Here is a 22106-nt window from a genome sequence, read left to right as displayed (position 1 = left end):
TACCACCCTATCGTCTTCCTACTTGAATTGCCATTATTTTTAGTCTATTGACCTTTCTGCTGAAACTAAAAAATTCCTTTCCTTGAAAATAACCGTCTGCTTCCTATACACACTACACTTTGTATGTTGAAGTCAAGAGAAAACTTTGTAGTTGAGAGGTCCAAAATACGTTAAATAGAGGCAAATAAGCAGCCAAAACTCAAAAATGCCATGGGACCAGATGAAAATTCGTTGTGTAGAGGATTTCGTTAAGTGGAGGTTCGTTATAGAGAGGTTCGACTATATGTGAAGTATTGTGACTAAACGTGTCTGATCATTTCTTGCCTTGTCTTGACTAACTGGTGTGCGCCAAGCCTAAAAGTTGATTGTTAGTGTGTCGCATTGTTTCTCAAGGGATTAATAACATTTGTTTTCGGCGTCCCTCACCTTCAACTTATTCACCAGCTGTTCAGGTATTTCTAGTTTAGATTCAAAGCACTCTATAAAAGGAGCTATAATAGTATTCTTGTAAATAGAAAGAAAATTCACTGCATTATATTTAGATGGCATCCGTAAATAAACTGTCCAAACGAGGATATAGTTAACCTAAGTGACTGAATTAATGGCAACAGTCCAAGGTTACGACATTTTGTACAGACCCACTTCTAAAGTGAAGAATTCCACCAATTTTGTCTCGACGATGACCGATGAGACCGAAATATACATAGAATTAGTTTTGGAACTGGTTTGTTGATAAATTCTTAACTTTTTCTTAATTTAGTATACACCGTAGTATCATAGGAGTGTGAACAATACTACTTTAGATAGATTGAAATCTATAATTTATAAAATTATAATCTATATCGGGAAGTGATTTGGTTTCGTGGTAGCGCTGATAAGCTATCGATCAGATAAGTTAAGCTCCATGCGCTAGCAACCCCCTTTGTAAGGGTAACCACTTCAAGAGCCGAACTCCTCTAAATGATATTCATTAGATGAGAATTCGCTTCAAGGTGGTTCGGAACCCACCTACAGCTGTAGGTTCACTCATATCTCATCACCCACCACCCATCATCCGTCTCATTTCCCACGCACAAGCCTAGAGCTCATATGTGCATCATCTCCAGCAAAATATATTAGGCCTATACAATTTAAAATAATTATATAGAAAACAAATTTCGTTAGTTGATTAGCCTAATTGGTACGAGTGCATGTTTCAAGAATATGGATTTTTTAGATTAGGATGACTTGAAGGAAGAGAAGGTTCTTTACAACCTGACCAAAATAAGTTAATCTAACTGAAGAAGGCTTTTACTAATGGACTTGAAATTTTTAACACATCTTTTTGGACACATTCTTCAGATCAAGTTCGTTGACATGTTGAATTGAATAAATCGCAAATGAAAATTATTTCTAGGCCTATAAATATCTTTAATTTAGTCTATAAATATCGGGGACCGAGCTTCGCTCTGGAGTACAAAAGCATAAAAAATTTATTACAAAAGAAGAAATTATAATAACATTTATACAGAAGTGTTCCATCTAATAACATTAAATTGAGATTAATTCCCAGAGGAATGCAAAAATTTCCCTCACAAAGGCCCAGTTGCACAAAAGCCGGTTAAATTTTAATCCTGATTAACTTCACGTAAACCAAATCAGAGAAGACCATTTCAAAATGGATCTTCTGGAATTAATCAGGATTAAAAATAATCCGGCTTTTTTGCAACCGGCACTAAGTAGGTACCTGATTGAATGATTACAAAAGTTCAACAGCTGAGTCATTTTTTTGACACAGTCCCACACACATGAACTCGCTCACTCACTTCCATCACCAACAGACGACGAAATAATTATTATCAGATGTTTTTCCAAGGATGAATAATAATTATCCTTTTAATGTCCTTCAGCGAGTTTTCTCAGGGATGAGACCTAGTGCAATCGAATCTTTATTATAAACCTACTATGTTCTGAATTTCGTGAGAATCGTTAGAGCCATTTTCGAAAAATACAAACATATAAACATCCAAACATCTAAACATATAAACAGAAGTTGCTCGTTTAATAGTATAGGATACAGGTCTATATTAGTACAGCATTTTCGTTCTATTACTCTTATATTCTGTCAGCCGGTTTATTGAACGAAGTATGGAATGTCAGAAAAATAGTTTAAGTTACATCGAGGTATTCATTATTCCATGCAATCCAGCATGACTGCTGATTCGTGATATGTAAGCATAAATTACTACAAATTTCTTCTCATGCACTTCCAATGTTATATAACCTTTTTTCCTCCAAAAGGATAACGAACTCGATTGGTATAATGGTGTTGGAATATGAAGTTGATTGATGAAAGCATTCGAAACTTATCTTCGAACATATCTTGGGCTGTGTCTGCTGGTCCTTCCCCATTCATTTCAATGAATTGTGTTTTATGTATCATTGAATAGATAATAATATAATAGATAGTAGATAGATACATAAACCCAAACTGAAGCCTCAAGTCAAAATTAGTAACTCGCTAGGCTCGTTCAAAAAATATTAAGGGTGCCTATTGTAGAATATCCACCAAGGTTGTGACTCATAGAAAATAATGATTGATCTAGTTGATAATACTTCGAGTCGCTCAACAAGATTTTTCATCTTAACTTTTCTTATCTGTTTTTAATGGGGACTACTGTAGCAAACTAGAGACTTTGAATCAATGAAATTTATAGCGCAATCTTGATGGAGACCTTCTGTTTACGTCAGTTGCTGAGTCGTTAGAATCCACTAAATTTAATTTAGTAGAATAAATAAGCTAATTCTATTTCTGGGTCGGAAAAGAGTATCTTGACAGTGTACACTCCTCCCATGCTGTTCACTGGGCTGATGCTGTTTGCCGTTATTCTCTTGCTCAGATTAATCATTTTTCTCACAGTGCATTCTGTTGAACATCAGAATCCGAAGCAGGAGTGTGTCAAGCTGTGTGTTATCACACTCCAGTGTGTACGTTCTTATATTTACAACAGCTGCCTATTAGTGTATGTTAGTGTATATTAGTCTGTGTTATAAAATAGTTTTGATTTATTTCTGTTCCTTGTTGTTCTTAACTACTTGGGAAGATGGTAATACAATGGCTGATAAATGTAACAGTTTAATAATATTTTCTGTATTCTATACACGAGAAAAATTAAATGTCCTATGAAGCCAATTTATCGTTGAGTAAGGTGATTTTTTTCTTGTTTTACAATCACTATCCTTCAAGCTCAATTCAAACAGAAGTGGCATATGGCACTTTTCGGACTTTTTCACGTCTATATAACATGGTTTAATGCAAACAGAAGGGATGTGTCTCTTCTATTTGCATTGAGGCATATGCTTATATAGGAGTGGCGTGGAAGAGATTTAAGTCCGCGCCACGTCCATGCCATAAGCCACTTTTGTGTGAAGTGGGCCTTGCATGAGTGTGTCTCTCATGTTCAGGTGAAATTACATTGTGATTCCATTTATTTAATGTACAAAATACTACAATCATAATATATAATTATGACATTGAAGAAAAAATAGGCTGAGTCTGATTCAATTGATTAATGAGTAAAGGAAATCCTACACAAATAAGAACTACCTATGCAATTCACAAGTTAACTATTATTCCCCATCTGAAATAGTTTATGTAGTTTATTTTAATATAGGCTATTCAGGGATTTTTTATCACGATTGAAAGTTAACATTTACAATAAGTCCATCCTTGGATGACATACCTATAATTTCACACTTTTACGAATTTCCCTACACCTTTTTCAGCAGCTTTAGTGTTGAGTATGAAATCTCCATTTTTACAACAATAGACCATTTGATAAAGGAATTTGGAGGGAATGTTTTAAACACAATTTTTGACTTTCGTTCTCAGGATCTAGGAAGATGTAGATAGAATTGAAAATCATTCTGGCTGAAAGTGATCTCAGAAGAATGCAACATTGGAATCAACATCATTATAGGCCTATCTATCTTTCTTTAAAGATAATCTATTACTCCCTTTCTATTAAAAATATATTCGATTTTTTCCGTTCAACCCTGGTTTTAATTAAAACGAGGACTTTGATGCAGCACTTAAATGCCGTATTTTTAGAAAGTGGTATGAAACGCTACCCTTGGCAGCACAACATCTATTCCAGGCTGTCTGATCACATGCACCATTACCCGGTAATTGTGCTGTTGAGAGACCTAGTATTAAAAATCGAAGACGAGGTTAGTTACTGCAATAAATGACTGCTGAAATTAGCCACTGAATCTCTCGTTCACTATCATTTTATTCACAGTTTATTTTGAGAGTTCAATCCATTCATTGGCACATCAAAAACGTGGGAAGTTGTGACTTGTGAATTAAAACCTTTAAACTTTAACTGTAATCCTCATTTATCCTTTTTGATACTTGATTCGAAAATCATCTTGTGAATTTCTATATTTAGTTCTATCAATTCTTATCAAACTAATAATCATTCTTATGTCAGCAAGCAATAGAATTTACAATTTTCAGTGTACTCGTGAAGTTTATATCAAGGTAATTAGAATAATAATGTAACTCATGAATTTTGTGGGATGGGTTGAAGTTCATTATTCATCCTTATTTTAAATTATTGAAATCACACTGCTGCTATTCTATGATCTGTAGTTTTCCGTCATTTGCAATCCTTGATAATCACAGAGTTCCTTGACTTTTTTGAAACTTTGGAGAATGTTAAAATTTTGGGAATACTTCCAAATATCCTTGGTCTACCACCAAGCAGAGCTGACAGATGAAGAACAGGTAGAGATCTCCTAGTAAAGTTTTGCTGTATTTGATGAATCAACTTTAATCTCTCAAATTTCACGTATTTGGTGATAGGTAGCCATAATGATGTAGGAATCTGCTATGATCATATTTCATAGTGTGAGGAAACAGAATATAAAATTTGTAGAATCAGAATTAATATTGTGGAATTTTCAAGCATCACTTCGATGTGTTGGTTTCAACACGAAACTGCAGTTCTGTATATTAATGTCTAATAAATGTGGATGTGACAAAATAAAACTCTGTTTTTACAATTTGAATCAGAATATTGTTAGTCACTATATCAAATATCACTTATTATATCAAACATTAGTCAAATATCATCTAGTGTGATATTTCCCATATCTATAACACTTCACAAAATTCTTCAGTTTCATACATTCTGTATTGCTGTCAATGTAAAACAATACCATCAATTAAAACCCTAAAGGGAATACCTAATAAAATAAACCCAATAGGATAAACATTGAATAGATGTTGAGAAAATTAGTCATTTATTTATACTTCGCCTTTTTCCCATTTAAATTGGGTTGTACATTAAGGGTACATCATTATAATAATATTCTAGTGTCTAATTAGAGTGCAATTTGATACTAAATAGAGAACTGATAAAACTTATGCCAATTTTGGTGTTCATATACTGATGTACCAGTATAATCGTGAGCCTTTCTCCAGATGAAACTTTCAAATTGAGCAATAAGATTGACAAACGTTAACGTACAGTTGGTTGGTCTGGAAATTTGTTACATCTATATTATCATTTACTAAATAGTTGTATAATTAACCAGCTTTTCTAGATGAATGAAAAAAATTGAATAAACATTGAATAGATGTTGGAAAAATTAGTCATTTATTTATACTTCGCATTTTTCCCATTTAAATAGGGTTGGCATTCCCTCCTCGCAGTCTACTTCTCCACAACACCCTGTCCAATGTTTCCTCTCTCCTTCAACCGTTCTCTTGCAAGTCAGCTGCTATTTATTCTACCTTTCCATATCATGGTTGGTCTTCCACGTCCTCTCATCCCATCCAAAACCAAATGCTGCACTCTCCGCCCTACCTGCCTCCCGGTCCCGGCTCTGTAAATGACCAAACCAAACCACTACCACTTCATCCTTGCCTCCTGCATCTTCTTACCCAGTGGATCAACCTTTACTGTGCTAACCTTTATTGGAATCAACTCATTCCTTATCTTGTCTTTCCTTGTAACTCCACACAACTATCTCAACATTCTCATGTTGGTTACTTCCATCTCTTTTTCCTGTCTTTCAAATGTGCATGTCCATGGAGGGGGCTTGATTCGTCAAATTTTAAGTCCATTATCTAACTAGTCAATATGTTAATATTTTTTAACCCAACTTCCCAAACGTTGCTCGTAATGAGCAATAAATTCCTCCCTTGAATAAAGAGACATATCCAGTAACTCCCTTTCCAATTGTGCTCTAAACTCCCTACCTGTGATTTCCTTCAGACGTCGTAGTAATATAGGCTATTATATAATCTTATACCAGAGCTTTTTACACCTCGCTCATATAGAGCCGTATGATGGGCATCATCCCTTATGTTTCGCCTGTATCTTGTCTCATAATTATGGAATAATGCTCCCGTATTGAATGAACTCTCATCTTTTTTTATGAAACATATAGTTTCAAAGATGTATAGGCTAGGCAATGGTAGGATTTTAAATTCCTTAAAAAGTGGCCGACATCTATTTCTTATTGATTCTCCTGCTATTACTCTTAACGCCCATTTCTGAAGTCTGGATATCTCGATAATACCACACAAATTGCCCCAGAAAACAACCCCATATTTCTTGACATTATCAATAGTTAATGAATATTTATCTATCAATACTATACTATTTATAAATAATCCAGGGTTGAATATTAGTTATCATAATTGGAATTCTCTTGAACTGTAAAACTTTTTACAATGAGGAACTGAATATAGCTTATGACTTATTGAACGCCAAAATTCAATAGCCTACTGTCAAGGATCTCTTGACATACAGTAGCCTTGTTTATGTCCTCTATAAAATTTTAGGTACAATTTTCGCTGTAAACCACCACTTTTGGCTGTGAGTTTTTTGGCTTTTGCGGTTATATAATACACGGTAGTGATAATTCACCATTTACAGATAGGGGTCCAAAAAATGTATACACTACTGTAATTATTGACAGTGGAAGAACACAGACAAATTTTACGTACACTCATGAATCTTACTCAGTATTGTAGTTGGATGTTTTGTCAACTAGAAGTGTGGCATGCAAATTGTAAGGCCGTTTGAGCGACGTCTTCCGGCAATGAAGCACATATCCACATATAGACTGCCAGTGCGTTACCAAAATATTAACTGTCGAAGAATGTACGTTGTACATGTAAATGAACATTGTCAATGCACGTGCGAGAGACAGGTGTTAATCTGGTGGCATTCACGAAATGCAAGTGTAGATTGGAAGAGTGCAGTATATTTAAAAACCTGGACCGCGTTATTGAATCTTTTATTGTGTCTATGTTAAAATCGCCTGATAAAAGTCGGTTGTATTTTGGATATTTCCTGGAGCATAATTCTAACAACCCATTTAATCTTTTACATTTTTTCGACCCATTTTTCCAACTGATTACATTCACCCTTCATCGGTTTTTTACTCTGAATTTTTTAGAAGAATGATCGTTTTTATAATAGATTATCTCACATCTCGCTCATTTGTATTGGAAATGTCTGCTTCAAAAAGTAACAGAGAAAGTGAAGTCAGATCCATAGTCTAGCTTATATACAGGACAATCCCTGATAAAGAGTAATTGAATTTTTAATTCTACTGGTAAAATGCTGGTATGAAAAGAAAATTTAATGCAGTAATTCATTGTCCCTTTCAAAAAATATTGAAGCGTTGAAATTGTTTCCATGAGGTTCTTGGAGCTCAGTTAGGGATTAAGCACACACATCGATTTTTGTTCGCACGATATTTTGCCGTCCTTACGAATTCTATCAGGTTAGACGGAACTTGACACACATCATATGTTTGATCTGATAGAATCTATAAGGACGGCAAAAATCATCCGTACAAACAAAAATCGATGTATGTATAGCTAGCCTTACACACACATCGATTTTCGGACGTACGATTTTTTGCCGTCCTTATAAATTCTATCAGATTGAAGATAACTCGACAAACATATGATGTGATCCAGATCTCATCAATCTGGTAGATTTTATAAGAACGGCAAAAAATCGTTCATCCAAAAATCGATATGTGTTTGGCTTTAGTGGTCGAAATCTGGTTTGAGTCTTTTATTTATGTTGTGCTTTTTCAAAACACTAATTCCAAGAACTAAATAATATGAACATTAGAAAATCTTACTCAATAATGATAACTTATTGACAAACCCTGTGAAACATTTATGTCTAATTTCACTGATTCTAAATAAGGAACCAAATCAAATAAAATTAATAGAAGTGTTGAAAAGTTGCTAATATTTTTCTTGTTTCTGTCGACAGAAAGCCGAAACTGGATCCAGACCTGGATCTGGGACAAGATGAAGTGGCACTACTGGACAACGCAGCCGCCAAACACAAAATGTCGATTCGACCTCGCCGAAAACACGCCGATTCTCGCCATAAACAAACATTCGCCGACATGAGGTGAGAACACATCTCCTTATGACACCTTATGATATTTAAGACATCTGATGAATATTTAATTCATGACACCTTATGAATGATTGTTGAAAATCGACTGCACTCACAAATAGTATTATTTAGATGACTATTAAGTTTTGATTGTTATTTGAATGACTATTTTAAGTACCAGTATAGTTAGCGTAGGGTCCCAATCGACAGAATCCCAAACGACCGAAAGTGATAGGATTCCCATCCAGCCGAAAAATTCATTTTCCCATTTGGACGAACACTTTCGGTCATTTGCGACAAACTAGAGAAATTTTCGGTCGTTTGAGAATCCTATCACTTTCGGTCGTTTGGGGAACCTATCACTTTCAGTCAGTTGGGACTCTCATACTTTTGGCTCAATACGGCAAACAACGTTTTCTGTCGATTGGGAAAATTCTCTAAAGTTTTCGTTCATTTGGGATTCGGCTGAATGAGAAAGTTCCAGTTTCAATATTTCATTAGTTCTGTCTAGTGGGAAAAAGTAGTTTTCGGCTGTTTGGGTGAATATAGCTTTTCGGTCGTTTGGGATTCTGTCAATTGGCATGACACCCATGAATTCATCAAGGTAGTTTTCATTTTTTTTCCAGATACTGCGACATTTGTGGAATTATTTAAATTACTATTAAGTTTGTTTGAAATCAGAACAAGTGAATTTTAATTTTATAAATTATTCGTTTTTGAACTATTTTTGACGTCACTACAGTCAAGTTTTTGAATAAAAGTTTTAAAAACTAGTATTCACGTGTGGAGCGCTTTCAGATTTTTAAAATCCATTTTCATGACTTTCATTCAAACCCTTGACTGTATAGTGTTGTCAAAAATAGTTCAAAACGAATTAATAACTAGCAGTTTGTCATGAATATTGAAATAGATGAGTTTATAAATTATTAAATAAGATACGGTAGATTGCAAAGTTTGTTGCATCATACAAAATGAGATTTCCCTTATCATTTTCATTATTTCTATCTCTAGAATTTTTCCTAAAATATTTTGAGCATTGCCATAAGCAGGAATACAGTACAACACAATATTTCTAATGGAATTGCAAAACTTGAAGTTCAATATCATCTTGATTCAAAGAAGTTATTTGCTTTTGCAGGTGGTTAGTCCAAATAGCAAATGATCCAAGTCGACAAGGCTGGGTCCCTGCTAATTTGCTAACACTACATGAAGATCCTCCGGAAAATCCTAAAGAAGCACGTTACAGACGAGAGTAAGAAAGCTTTTGGTTATCACTATTATTATTATCAATAATAATTCTGCTTTGTTTTGAATCTATTCAATTTTTCATGTTCTCCTGGTGTTCATCAGACGTGATGAATCACCTATAATAAAAGAAATATTGGTGCAGTAAGCTAATTTAATTAATGAAATTAAATGCAGTTTTAGATTTTCCATTTTGACTTTATTTGGTGTATATGAATTTAATTATTTGTTTTTCGTGGCCAATCTCAATGTTTGTATACGGATGATCAACTTTCAAGTGCACTAAGTGAGTGTCTGTAAATAATACTATACGGCCAGATTGCACAAAAGCCTGTTAAATTTCAATCATGATTAAATTTTCACGAGAACCAATCAGAGAAGGGTTTTCTGAGAATAAGGCTTCTCTGATTGGCTCTCGTGCCATTTGATTTGGTTTAAAAGTCCAAACCTTTGTGCAACCGGGTATTAGAATGTGAAATCGTAATGTGCTATTGTAATTCAAGAATACTCAACATTTTAGAAGCTTCAATAATCAATAGTTTAAGGAAAAAGAATAATCAATGCTAAAGTTACCTTATATGAATTGTTAATAATTGCTCATTGAGTTGATGAATGTATGACAGCTATTATTAAAGGAAAATTATTTTATTTACATCATTTCAAGATAAACACTTACTTTATTTTTGCTGATATACCATGTACTGGTTTGTAGATAATTAGAGTTGAGCGAATGAGACGCTGGCCTTGTAAACCAGAGGCCCTGGGCTCGATCCTCGGCCAGCCAAGATATTTTTCTCGGACCACTCTCGTGTCTCGGATGATCACATAAATTCTTCGGTCAAGGCTGCTCTGAAACAATAATCAAGTCATGCGTTGGATGTCCTAAAATGCGTTTGATGCCTACGAACTGAAAGCCAGATCTGAGCCTGGAGCCTGAGCTCATAGTCCAGGCAATGAACGCTCAAAAGAGGGAAAAAGTTGGGAAGACAATTTTTTGACTCCGCAGTTTTGATTAGGGTAGTAAGGAGGTAAACATATCAAAAGTCCCCACCCCTACTCCATGTGCTAAGGGGGTGGGGGTGGTTTGAAGGTACCATTTTTTGGTTTCTCGCATAAAATTCAAAAACTATGTATCCTAAGGACTTGACTGTCATATAACAAACAAAAGCTTACATAATTTCCTACAATATTCATTCCAGAATTTTTCTATATCTCCTCTAGTTTTCGAGATATCCGCTCTTAAAAGTGTGACATTTTTGAAAAAAAAACACGTTTGCCATCAATTTTTTCTGTTTTTGCACTCATAACTTTTTTAAAATCGAAGGGAAAAATCCATGCTGATTATAAGCTAATAGAGCATTGAATTCTCTTCAATTTTACACTTTTACGAATTTCCTTTTTTGCAGCAGCTTTAGTGTTGAGTGTGAAATATCCATTTTTGCAACAATAGACCAATAATTGACAAAGGAATTTGCAGGAAATGTTGCTTAGCGCAAGGGGTAGGGGTGGGGACTTTTGATATTTTTACCTCCTTACTACCCTAGAACTGCGGGGTAAAAATTTGTCTTCCCAACTTTTCCCTTTATAATCTTTCCTTTACTGGACTATCATTAGATATTCATTTTTTATATCGTAGTTGATGTTCGCAAGAGTTATATTCTAAATTCATGATTATATTTGAAAAATATGACTTATTGGTCCATTAAAAACTGCGATGTATACGTGCACGATTTCTTTCATAAATAGTAAATAAACTGTTAAAAAGTTGACAATAAGTTCATGAAATCAGAGACATGTGCCCATGAGAGGAGCCTCCAAAATTTATCTATTTCAAATGTAATAATACTATGTATTCTTTGGATAATGAATAATTCCAATTTCAAATGATCGTTCTTTTCATTTAAATTGAGACTGCATATAATAAATGTTTCGGAATCAATGGAAAAGGCAATGAAAATAATGTTTAGTTAAGAGTTGTAATATCGGAATGTGACCAATTATTTTTGTATTATTTTTCAGGGCTGTGATTAGTGAACTTGTTGAAACAGAAGAAGAGTTTGGCAGAGATATTCAACAGGTTGTTGATCATTACTTAAAGCCATTGGACAGCAAGAGTGTACCGACAATAGTACGTGAAAACAAAGAGTTGATATTTGGAAATCTAAAACAAATTGCTGAACTTCACAACTCGTAAGTGCTATTATAATTTCAAACACCCATTGGTGTCAAAACTCAAATTAATAAGCTTTGAATTTGGAATAAATTATTCCAGGGGCTCTGAGGAACCTCTGTTTCAATTAAATTAAATCTTGAAAAGAATTAATCTTGAATGTCGATTCAGAGTCAAAGTGTAAAGTTAGAGTGCTTTAATAGATCAAACAAATAAAAACGGATCGCACTAGTTTTTTTCAATATGATGTGAAAAAGTACAAAAATAATTATTGTCAAGTGAAAAAATGCGTTCCTTATAAATACAAAGCATGTCCAATAAATATTTTTCTGCACTAATTTTATTGCAAAACTGCAGTTTTTACACTTGTATTTGAGGGGAAATGCATGGAATATAGAAGTGATATTATTTTTTATTATACAGAGTTGGGCGATGAAGTATGGATGATTTGGAACTGCTGTTACATACTGTTTTTTGAATGAAACTCAAATAATTTTTCTCCACTATGCACCTTGGATGTTGCCATTTTGATAATTAGAGATTATTAAATTACGTACGAGAAATAACATCCGTAAAAGACGTCTGATTTTTAAATACACTTCTGTAGAAATTGTTAGAATAAGTTGTCCATGCTCCTCTGAAGCGTTAAGGTTCGAACCCACTAGAACGTATCAGACACGGACCGTGTCAGACCATGCCAGGCACGTAAAATAACAACTATGCCCACTACACCGGATCAACAGCGGTCTATGCCAGTACATTACGCGTATGGTACGCGTATGATACGGGTATGATACGCGTATGATACGCGTATGATGCCCGGTCAGAAGTTGTTGGGAACGCGTCAGTTAGCAAGAGAATGTAGCGGTGAACTGGTTACCAACGCGGTGCATACGCGGTTACAACGGGGTTTGCAGGCGTCACGTGCCATGCAAGGACCGTTCCGTCACAGACAAAATATACTGGCCGACAAATGTTGACCTGGACGTGCATGGCACGCTCCGTGCTTGGCCGGTGACGGAACGGTCTAATGGGTGCATTACATATCAAATGATGCAAAGAATATTTTTTTGCATGTGTCGGTACGGGCACGGTCATGGTATGATACGTTCTAGTGGGTTCGGACCTTTATACGGAGTTTCAATCTAATTTATTGTGTTATTATGCCATCACCTCACACAGGGCTTCAAGTGTACGTATTTTTTATGTTCTCACGTGCCAATAGCTGGCCCATAAAAATAGTCACAAGTCACAGGTCCGGTAAATGAAGATTCCACTCAACATTTCCATGTAATGAGATGAGCTGTTCAGGGAAGGTCTGTCAAAAGGTGCTTACAGAATTACGCGCCGCGAACATGAGCAATTCACTTTCAATCAGCTGATGCCAAGCTTTTCATATCAGTATCTTTTCGTTATGTAAAAATACAGATATAGTCAGCTGATTAAAAGTGAATAGCTCATGTTCGCGGCGCGTATATCTGTACGCACCTTTAGATATTCCGTAGTTTCTCTAGATGTATGACTTGTTGGAACCATACAGTATTGTGGTTGATATGATGTCTTATTTCAATTGTGACATAAAATATCTCGCATCATTGTTTGACGTTTTCTCGAAAAAGTAAGGACCAATAATGAAGTTTTGACTTATGCCTTAGCAAAGAGTCAATTATATTCGCCATTGCCAGAAAAACAGCTATTACAAACAGACAACCCAATCTTCAACCACCAATGTCCCCTCCACTTCCACGACAGTTACGGAAAGGTTATCTCTTGTACGGTTCTCTGTTATCAACTTCTCACAACGTCTACGAGAGTGTTTCAACAAATACATACGCCATTTTCCAGATTATATTTTTTGTACATCGACTCTACTACAATTTCGCCTCTGTGATTATCAAAATGGCATCATTTGAGGTACACAATAAATAACAAATTGATTCTCATTCAGAAATGAAGTATGTAACAACTATTCCTAATCTGTCATACTTCATTGCCCAACCCTATCCAAGAAAATTCAATGATAAACATTTTTTATTCAACGTTAGAGTTGAAAATAATATTTCCACGAGCAGAAAATGAATAGAAATTTGGATATCATCCTGACTTGAAACTCCTAGACAATCTCAAAAATATACAGGATAGCGAAATATGTTTTCTCAACTCATACGATAATCCTATGGAAAAATAAATTTTGTTACATTCTTTCTAAAAAGGGAGTGATTGTGCTAAGTTCCTTATTGAATATATTATACAGCGTGTTTCAGAAGTAGTGTCGAGAATTTTAGGGTATTGTACCTGGATGCTAGGAGACTACAAATGTCATATTTGAAGTGTCCAAAACTCAGCGGTTATCCTTATAGCTGCCATTTTGTTTTTTTCACTTAAAAATTTTTATCTCAAGAACGAAATGTTGTATTGATCTGAAATTTGGCATGAATATTTATGCTATAAAGACTCAACTATAAAAAATAAAAAAAAATTTTTTCGTTGAAATTTTTCAAAATGGCGGCCATTTTAAATTTTTGATGGCGAATATCTCGAAAACCGTCCATTTTACAGAAAATTTACAAGAGACAAAAAAGTTAGAAAAGTTTTTCACGATTCCAATGATACCTAATTTATTAAGATTGGTCGAAGAATAACAGAGAAATTAATTTTTTTCGCATGACCACTTTTCACCATTTAAAGATCAATATTAATTTTTTTTATAATTTCATGAAAACCGTTCTTATTACAGAAATATACAAGAATAACTTTCCTCCAAATTTTATTTTACATTGAAAAATATTAATTTCACTCAAATCGGTTCACTGATACTAATGCAGCAATTGCTCAAAATGCCGTCCTTCAACTTGATTACACAGTCTGCACCTTTCAATCATGGACCGTCGAACTGCTATAAAAGCATTTTCATCATCTTGAATGGCACCTGCTGCAGCAACCACTCTTGCCACAAGGTCTTCTTCGTTTTCTACTGGCGTGCTGTAAACAAGGTCTTTCATATGGCCCCAGAAAAAAAATCTAAAGGGTTGAGGTCAGGTGAACGTGCGGGCCACGGTACTGGTCCACCCCGCCCAATCCACCGCTGACGATAGGTCATGTTCAGAAAGTCCGTAACAACATTTCCGAAATGAGCAGGGGCACCATCATGTTGAAACCAAATATTATATCTGTTTGCAAGAGGCACATCTTCCAAAAGTTCTGGTAGTATGTCTCTTAAAAAAGTAATGTACGTGGGAGAATTCAGACGATTAGGAAGAATGTATGGTCCAATCACGCGATTACCTAAGATACCCGTCCAAACATTCAGCGAAAATCTATGCTGATAACCACGCACTTTGACCTCATGAGGATTGTCTAAGGCCCAGACGTGACTGTTGCGAGAGTTGAAGATTCCTTCTCTTGTAAAGCTGGACTCATCGGTAAATAACACATTTTCTAGAAAATTTGGTTGGATAATGTCTTGCTGAAGAAACCAACGGGCACAGTTTACTCTTGGCTCATAGTCGCGTTCAACCAATGAGTGAACTTTTTGAAAGCGAAAGGGGTGAAGTCTTTCCTTGTTTAGTACACGCCACACAAAAGAAGCACTTGAATTGATTTGCTTTGCAACTGCTCTCGTACTCGTTCTAGGATTGAAATCGAATTTCTGCAATACTTCCTCTTCAAAAGCAACATTTCGAACTGCTCGAGGCCTACCAGCAATTACCCTGTTCCGTTCAAATGAACCAACTTCTCTCAGCCGATTGTGAGTTCTTGTGAACACCTTGCCGGAAGGGAGACGGCGGTTTGGAAATGCAGCTGCATACATTCTTCTTGCGTCGGTCGCATTGCCAAGAGCTGCTCCATACATGAAGTGAATATCGGTGTACTCCAGCGAACTAAATTCCATTACAATAATTAAATATTTGTGTAGAAGCAACGTAAGAAAATATTGAAACTGGAAATTTAAGATAGAAATAAGACCTAGGAAACGTGAGACTAAGAAATAGGAAGCACTACATCTGGTTCTTTACTTTTAATGAAACAACAATACTTTTACAAGACAAACATTATCATCTGAAAACCATTGTAAAATCATCTGTTTGCCCATATGGAGCCATACCGAGTTTCAAAGCTTCATCTTAAATACATCTGGAATTAAAAAATTAATATTGATCTTTAAATGGTGAAAAGTGGTCATGCATGCAGTACGAAAAAAATTAATTTCTCTGTTATTCTTCGACCAATCTTGATAAATTAGGTATCATTGGAATTGTGAAAAACTTTGCTAACTTTTTTGTTTCTTGTAAATTTTCTGTAAAATGGACGGTTTTCGAGATATTCGCCATCAAAAATTTAAAATGGCCGCCATTTTGAAAAATTTCAACGAAAAAATTTTTTTTTATTTTTTATAGTTGAGTCTATAGCATAAATATTCATGCCAAATTTCAGATCAATACAACATTTCGTTCTTGAGATAAAAATTTTTAAGTGAAAAAAACAAAATGGCAGCTATAAGGATAACCGCTGAGTTTTGGACACTTCAAATATGACATTTGTAGTCTCCTAGCATCCAGGTACAATACCCTAAAATTTTCGACACTACTTCTGAAACACCCTGTATAGTAAATGCTGATGAATTTAAAGATCTCGACTCAAATACAGTCGTGAAATTCGATAAATCAATACACATGGTGATGATGTCACTTTTGTGATAAAAAAATATTACTCAACATTGTGACGTGCATGGAAAATTGATGAGAATATAAATTAAATAACAGAATAAAACTTATGGTCATTTGTAAATATGTCAAGTCCATTAACAGATTTTCCTAGACTCTCTCCTCTCTCTTGCTTGCTCCTAAAGCATTCAACCAAAATGTCAAAATAAAAGGATGTTAATATATTTTATTAGATAAATATGATATCTATATAATATATAAGTCTGATGATTCACTTAAAAACTCATTGTAATTTACAGGGTTCTCATTGAAGGCATAAAATATTATGCAAATGAACCGAGAATGCTTGGGAAAACATTTATAAGACTGGTGAGTATTCTTCTCAAAATTCCTTTTATCTAATTTATATTTTTTTTTACAAATATAATGAACTTGAAAATTAAAAAGTATATTTAAAAACTGTTTTCCATTGCATTGAAAGTTTTGTATTTAGATGCTTCCGTATTCAAAAATGATTTCTTTGGCAGAAACAATTTTGTTTCTTCTTTGATTAAATATGTGATGTTTTCCCATGTATGCACAATGAATGTATGAAACCGAAACTGCGACCTGCTGTGGAATCAGAGACGATCTAAACCTTTCTCGAGACTAAAACCATAAACAGCATTATTACAATGATATCACTTATCTATCATCTGGATTACAATAGGCCTACTATTTAAATTGAAATGATTTCAATTTGTGAACTCTTATATTATGAATAATAGCTCTACCTATTGCATGAATAGGACAAATCTCTATATGATAAATAAAATAATATAGTTTGATGTAATAATAGAATCTCACTAGATGAAGTACTAGAGTAAACCTATAGAGAAAGTAATTATCAATTCAATGAATATCACAGATTCAATCAAACTACTAATGAAGAATGTTTGAATGTATAACATTCATGTTTGAATGTGTTAGTGAGCTTTTAGTAAGCTTGATAATAGAAATTAATTACTTAGTTGTAGTCTAGACACGTGTTTACACGTAAATATAAAAAACACACCTTTTGATGAGAAATGAGGAATGCATTTTTTTTTAAATATTCATGTCGAAACAAAATAAGACTACAAATAAGTTATTATAAAGTTTTACGTCATGGAAAACAAAATCAATAAAATTAACTGTCTAAATTACTTGAAAATGGTAAGTTTTAACTCAACTCATCGAGTTTAAAGTTTAGAGATTCGTTTTTAAATAGATAAACTAGTACCCTCTTATAAAAACTTTTTTTCATTTAAGAATACAATAGTCTCAGCTTTAAATTGAATTTAAAGATTTTATAAGAACTTTACATTATACATAAATATATTAGATTGGAATCTCAAATGCTGTTTGATTATTTATTGATGAGGCATTTCTCTTCTTTCAGGAGCGTGACTTTGATAAGCATGTTGCTTATTGCAGAGATGAGCCAACAGCTCAGGAATTCTTACAAGAAAATGATGTTGTTAGAGATTTCTTTGAGGTGAGTCTAATTTTTCATTCTAAGCTATATCATTATACAGAGTGGGTGAAAAGTCCGAGAACGGCTTAATATCTCATATACAGAGATAATTCGACTTTTTGAAAAAAATACTTTATAATGACTTTAAAAATCTGGTCCACCATCTTGGGTCCGCCATATTGAATGCAACTTCATTTTTTTAAATAGGAAGGTGGTCGTGCGATACATGATTTCGATAGGGGATTTGAAGAAAACATGAATGGTGGAAACCGCATATCGATATCTCAAACCGTTTCGGAAATATTCACATTATTAATCAATACTATTCTAAGCAGAAAAGAGAGAAAAAAGTCTGAGAACGGATTAATATCTCATAAAAAGAATTGATTCCAAGCTGGGTGAGATTAGTGATGTTACTCGAATTGAAAATACTACTTTACTATGACTTTAAAAATCTGGTCCGTCATCTTGGATCCGCCATTTTGAATGCAACTCTATTTTTTTTTAAATAGGAAGGTGGTCATGCGATACATGATTTCGATACGGAATTTCAAGATAAAATGAATGGCGAAAACCGCACATCGATATCGCAAACCATTTAGAAGATATTCACATTATCACTCAGTACCATGCAAATCAGAAATGAAGTACATGAGTGGTATTGATTAATAATGTGAATATCTTCTAAACGGTTTGAGATATCGATGTGCGGTTTTCGCCACTCATTTATTTTTCTTAAAATTCCGTATCGAAATCATGTATCACATGACCACCTTCCTATTTAAAGAAATAGAGTTGCATTCAAAATGGCGGATCCAAGATGACGGACCAGATTTTTAAAGTCATAGTAAAGTAGTATTTTCAATTCGAGCAACATCACTAATCTCACCCGCCTTGGAATCAATTATTTTTATGAGATACTAAGCCGTTCTCAGACGTTTTTCTCTCTTTTCTGCTTAGAATAGTATTGATTAATAATGTGAATATTTCCGAAACGGTTTGAGATATCGGTATGCGGTTTCCGCCATTTATTTTTTCTTGGAATTCCCTATCGAAATCATGTATTGCATGACCACCTTCCTATTAAAAAAATGAAGTTTTATTCAATATGGCGGATCCAAGATGGCGGACAGATTTTTTAAGTCATTGTAAAGTAGTTTTTTCAATTTGAGTAGGATCCCAAATCACACCCACCGTCAAATTACCTTTGTGTATGAGATATTATGCCGTTCTCGGACTTTTCACCCACCCTGTATGACATATTTGATGGGTTAAAGTTAAGGTTGGAATAATAATCTCCCAATTCACGTCCGAAATCAAAAATTTCCAATTTTGGATACAATCAAATGCTTGTTAACTGGATTGCTCCATATCTCGAGAACAGGACATTTCATGTTCGATTCAGTGGAAGTACTTCGCAAAACTTTGCAGCAACTTAGGGGTTCTACACAGGGGCGGTCTTACGATAATTGTGAGGGGGGGCGGTAGTCCAACATCAGGGGTGGGTCCAGGGGGTTACTTCCACCTGGAAAGGGGGGGGGTACGGGAGGGCAATATGTTTTATTAAAACTCATGTTTCAAGCATTTGAGCACTAAAATTCACTGTTATTTAAGGCCTTTCCACACCGGCCAAAATTGGAATAGAATACCTACCGAATAGTTTTTTTAATTATAAATGGATAGCCCAAATTACAAACGAGAGCAGAGGACTGTCGATAAATTTAAAAGAGCAAAATATTGAATGAAAATATGCTAGAATAAAGAGAGCAATAATTAATAGATTGAATGTAGTAAGTAATATTTTCATCATTAAATTTATACCAGAAGTGACTTATTTGGTTACTCACCAGCAAGTAGTTTTCTTCAAATACTAAATACCAACTTACTCCAGGAATTGGAATTAGGTTTGTGGCAGGACAAGACGGAGTCGGGAAAAGGTGTTGGCTTCTCTTGTACATCTGCTACCCCTATCCGATGTATGTTAATTCTGGCATCAATTTAATTACTGATCAGTCCGAAAATTGCTTGGAAGATAAATTTACTATATTGACTATTACTTTACACTGCTGTACAATTCAAAGTCCGATCGCACTAGTTGAATATTTCAATATATATATTCACAAATAACAAGGAAAAACTGTACTTTTCCCCAACTTGGGACAGTTAATATATCGATAATAATTTTAACACAATGACGAACGTGTAAAATTGAATTTCAACGGCAACAATAGAAAAAAAAACAACAACGATCCTGTTTTTTCACCGTCCGATCCGAGCTGACAAATTCAACTGGCGATTATGCGATAGAATAATCTAAATACTAACTTATCCGCTAGGGCGCAGCAGCTGCCGGCCTCGTCACTACAAACCGCTAAACTTAAAACTAATTTAAGCTAGACTTAATCTAAATACGCTAAAGGGCGTCACCAATAAATAAGAATTTATAGAAATATAAATTTTTAAATATAAGTTTTTCGAAGTTCTGATCAGAGGCGAATATAGCTTTTTTTGTGGTGGGGGGCAAGGAAGGTTAAGTGATTTTAAAGCTGTGCAAAGCCATTTTGGGAACATTTTACTGGTGGCACTTCTAATTTTTTTCATTTGTATGGTAACATTTCGGACGTTTGTGAAAAATTGCTCAGTGAGTGATTCTCAGAAAAACGTCGCCATCGTCCGGGACGTCCAGGATACGCGGTGTGGATTAACTCATTTGATAACATGGTCAGCAATTAATTTTTTCAGAAACGTCCCGGACGTCGACGACGTCTGCGAAATCGGTGTGAAAAGGCCTTTGTGTTGAGTAGTTTTGCCGTTTTGTAAGGAGGTGTCTAATATTCTATTAAACAGTTCGGCAATTAATACAATTTTTATTATTTGCAGTATTCCTATTGTTTAACAATACGAGTTTTTCAAAAGATTTAGGTATAAATTACACTAGCAAATGTGTTTAAACGGCTCCATAAAAAAATAAAAAAATCCCTGGTCAAGGGGGGTGGCGGCCGCCTCCCCCGCCCCCCTCCCTAAAACCGCCACTGGTTCCACAGGGTTCTAATCGTGGCCCTTTGCTGTTCAATTTGTTCATGAATGAAGTTGTCAGTAATCTTGAATGTGAGGCATTGATGTTCGCTGATGACCTCGAAATATTCAGGAAAATCGTATCCAGATATTTTATGTCATTATAGGATGATATAAACAATGTCAATTCATGGTCAAAGAAAACTTCAATGCTCATCAACGTGAATAAGATGTACGTGATGACCGTCTCCAGAAAGACTAATAATACAAGATTCCATACAAAGTTTCGGACGTCATTGTACAGCAAGTCAGCAGTGAATTGGATCTTTGGAGTAACATTCGACAGTAAGCTTCTTTTGACGGCATATGTTGACAACAGGCGAGAAGACAACCAGGAATGTTGAGATGGATAGGAAGAGACTTCCAATACCCTAAAACTGTTGAAAATCTTTCCATGTCCCTAGTTCGGAGTCACTTGGAGTATGCTTCTATAGTCTTGAACAGGTAAAAACTGAACACAACCAAAAAATTGAATCCATTCAAAGGAGATTTGTGAATCTGATTTTGAAGCGGCTCTAACCAGATTTGCGTCCATTTTTGGCGATAAGTTGACCTGGAAACTCTGGAATGGCATAGAGAGAACTTTAATTTTGTATTTCTGCTCAAATGCACACATGGATACCTGAAAGTTGACAATCATTAAATTGGAATTGTAGTGCCCACATGCAATTTGAGGGATTTTCATCAGTTTAATGTCCATTGTGAGGAGTTATACATCATCACTTGAAAGATGTATCACAGTAAGCTACCGTTTGGCCAATGGAATTGTTTTTTTAAACTTCCAATTTATTAAATTAAATTTAATAATTATTAATAAATTATTAATTTAGAAAATCTTTGCAAAAAGTCAGATAGGAAAACCTTTGACATTTTTCAATATAGTTACTAAATTCATTTCTAAATTGATCGCTATTGACAGCTGCAATCTACAAATGCTTGAGCCAACTTATAGCACATAAAATAGCCTATATAAATAAGCATACACAATCTTGGCACCATGTGGAACGGATTAGCTGTAAGGGGTGATGTGTGGG

The 22106-nt window shown here is 34.7% G+C and overlaps 1 protein-coding gene across 1 annotated transcript in view; it reads left to right on the top strand.

The window, feature by feature from the left end:
• LOC111047862 (obscurin) overlaps nucleotides 1–22106 on the top strand; it is a 210177-nt gene that overhangs the window by 26172 nt on the left and 161899 nt on the right. Inside the window, 5 exon segments of the mRNA XM_039420189.1 lie at nucleotides 8292–8435; nucleotides 9562–9675; nucleotides 11688–11858; nucleotides 16802–16871; nucleotides 17923–18018. Coding sequence (XP_039276123.1) covers nucleotides 8292–8435; nucleotides 9562–9675; nucleotides 11688–11858; nucleotides 16802–16871; nucleotides 17923–18018 — 595 coding nt within the window.

Source organism: Nilaparvata lugens, chromosome 2 (genome assembly GCF_014356525.2).
Source record: "Nilaparvata lugens isolate BPH chromosome 2, ASM1435652v1, whole genome shotgun sequence".
In the NCBI taxonomy this organism is placed as follows: Eukaryota; Metazoa; Arthropoda; class Insecta; order Hemiptera; family Delphacidae; genus Nilaparvata; species Nilaparvata lugens.
The sequence above is the reverse complement of the archived record's forward strand: the minus strand, read 5'-3'. Positions and strand labels throughout refer to the sequence as shown.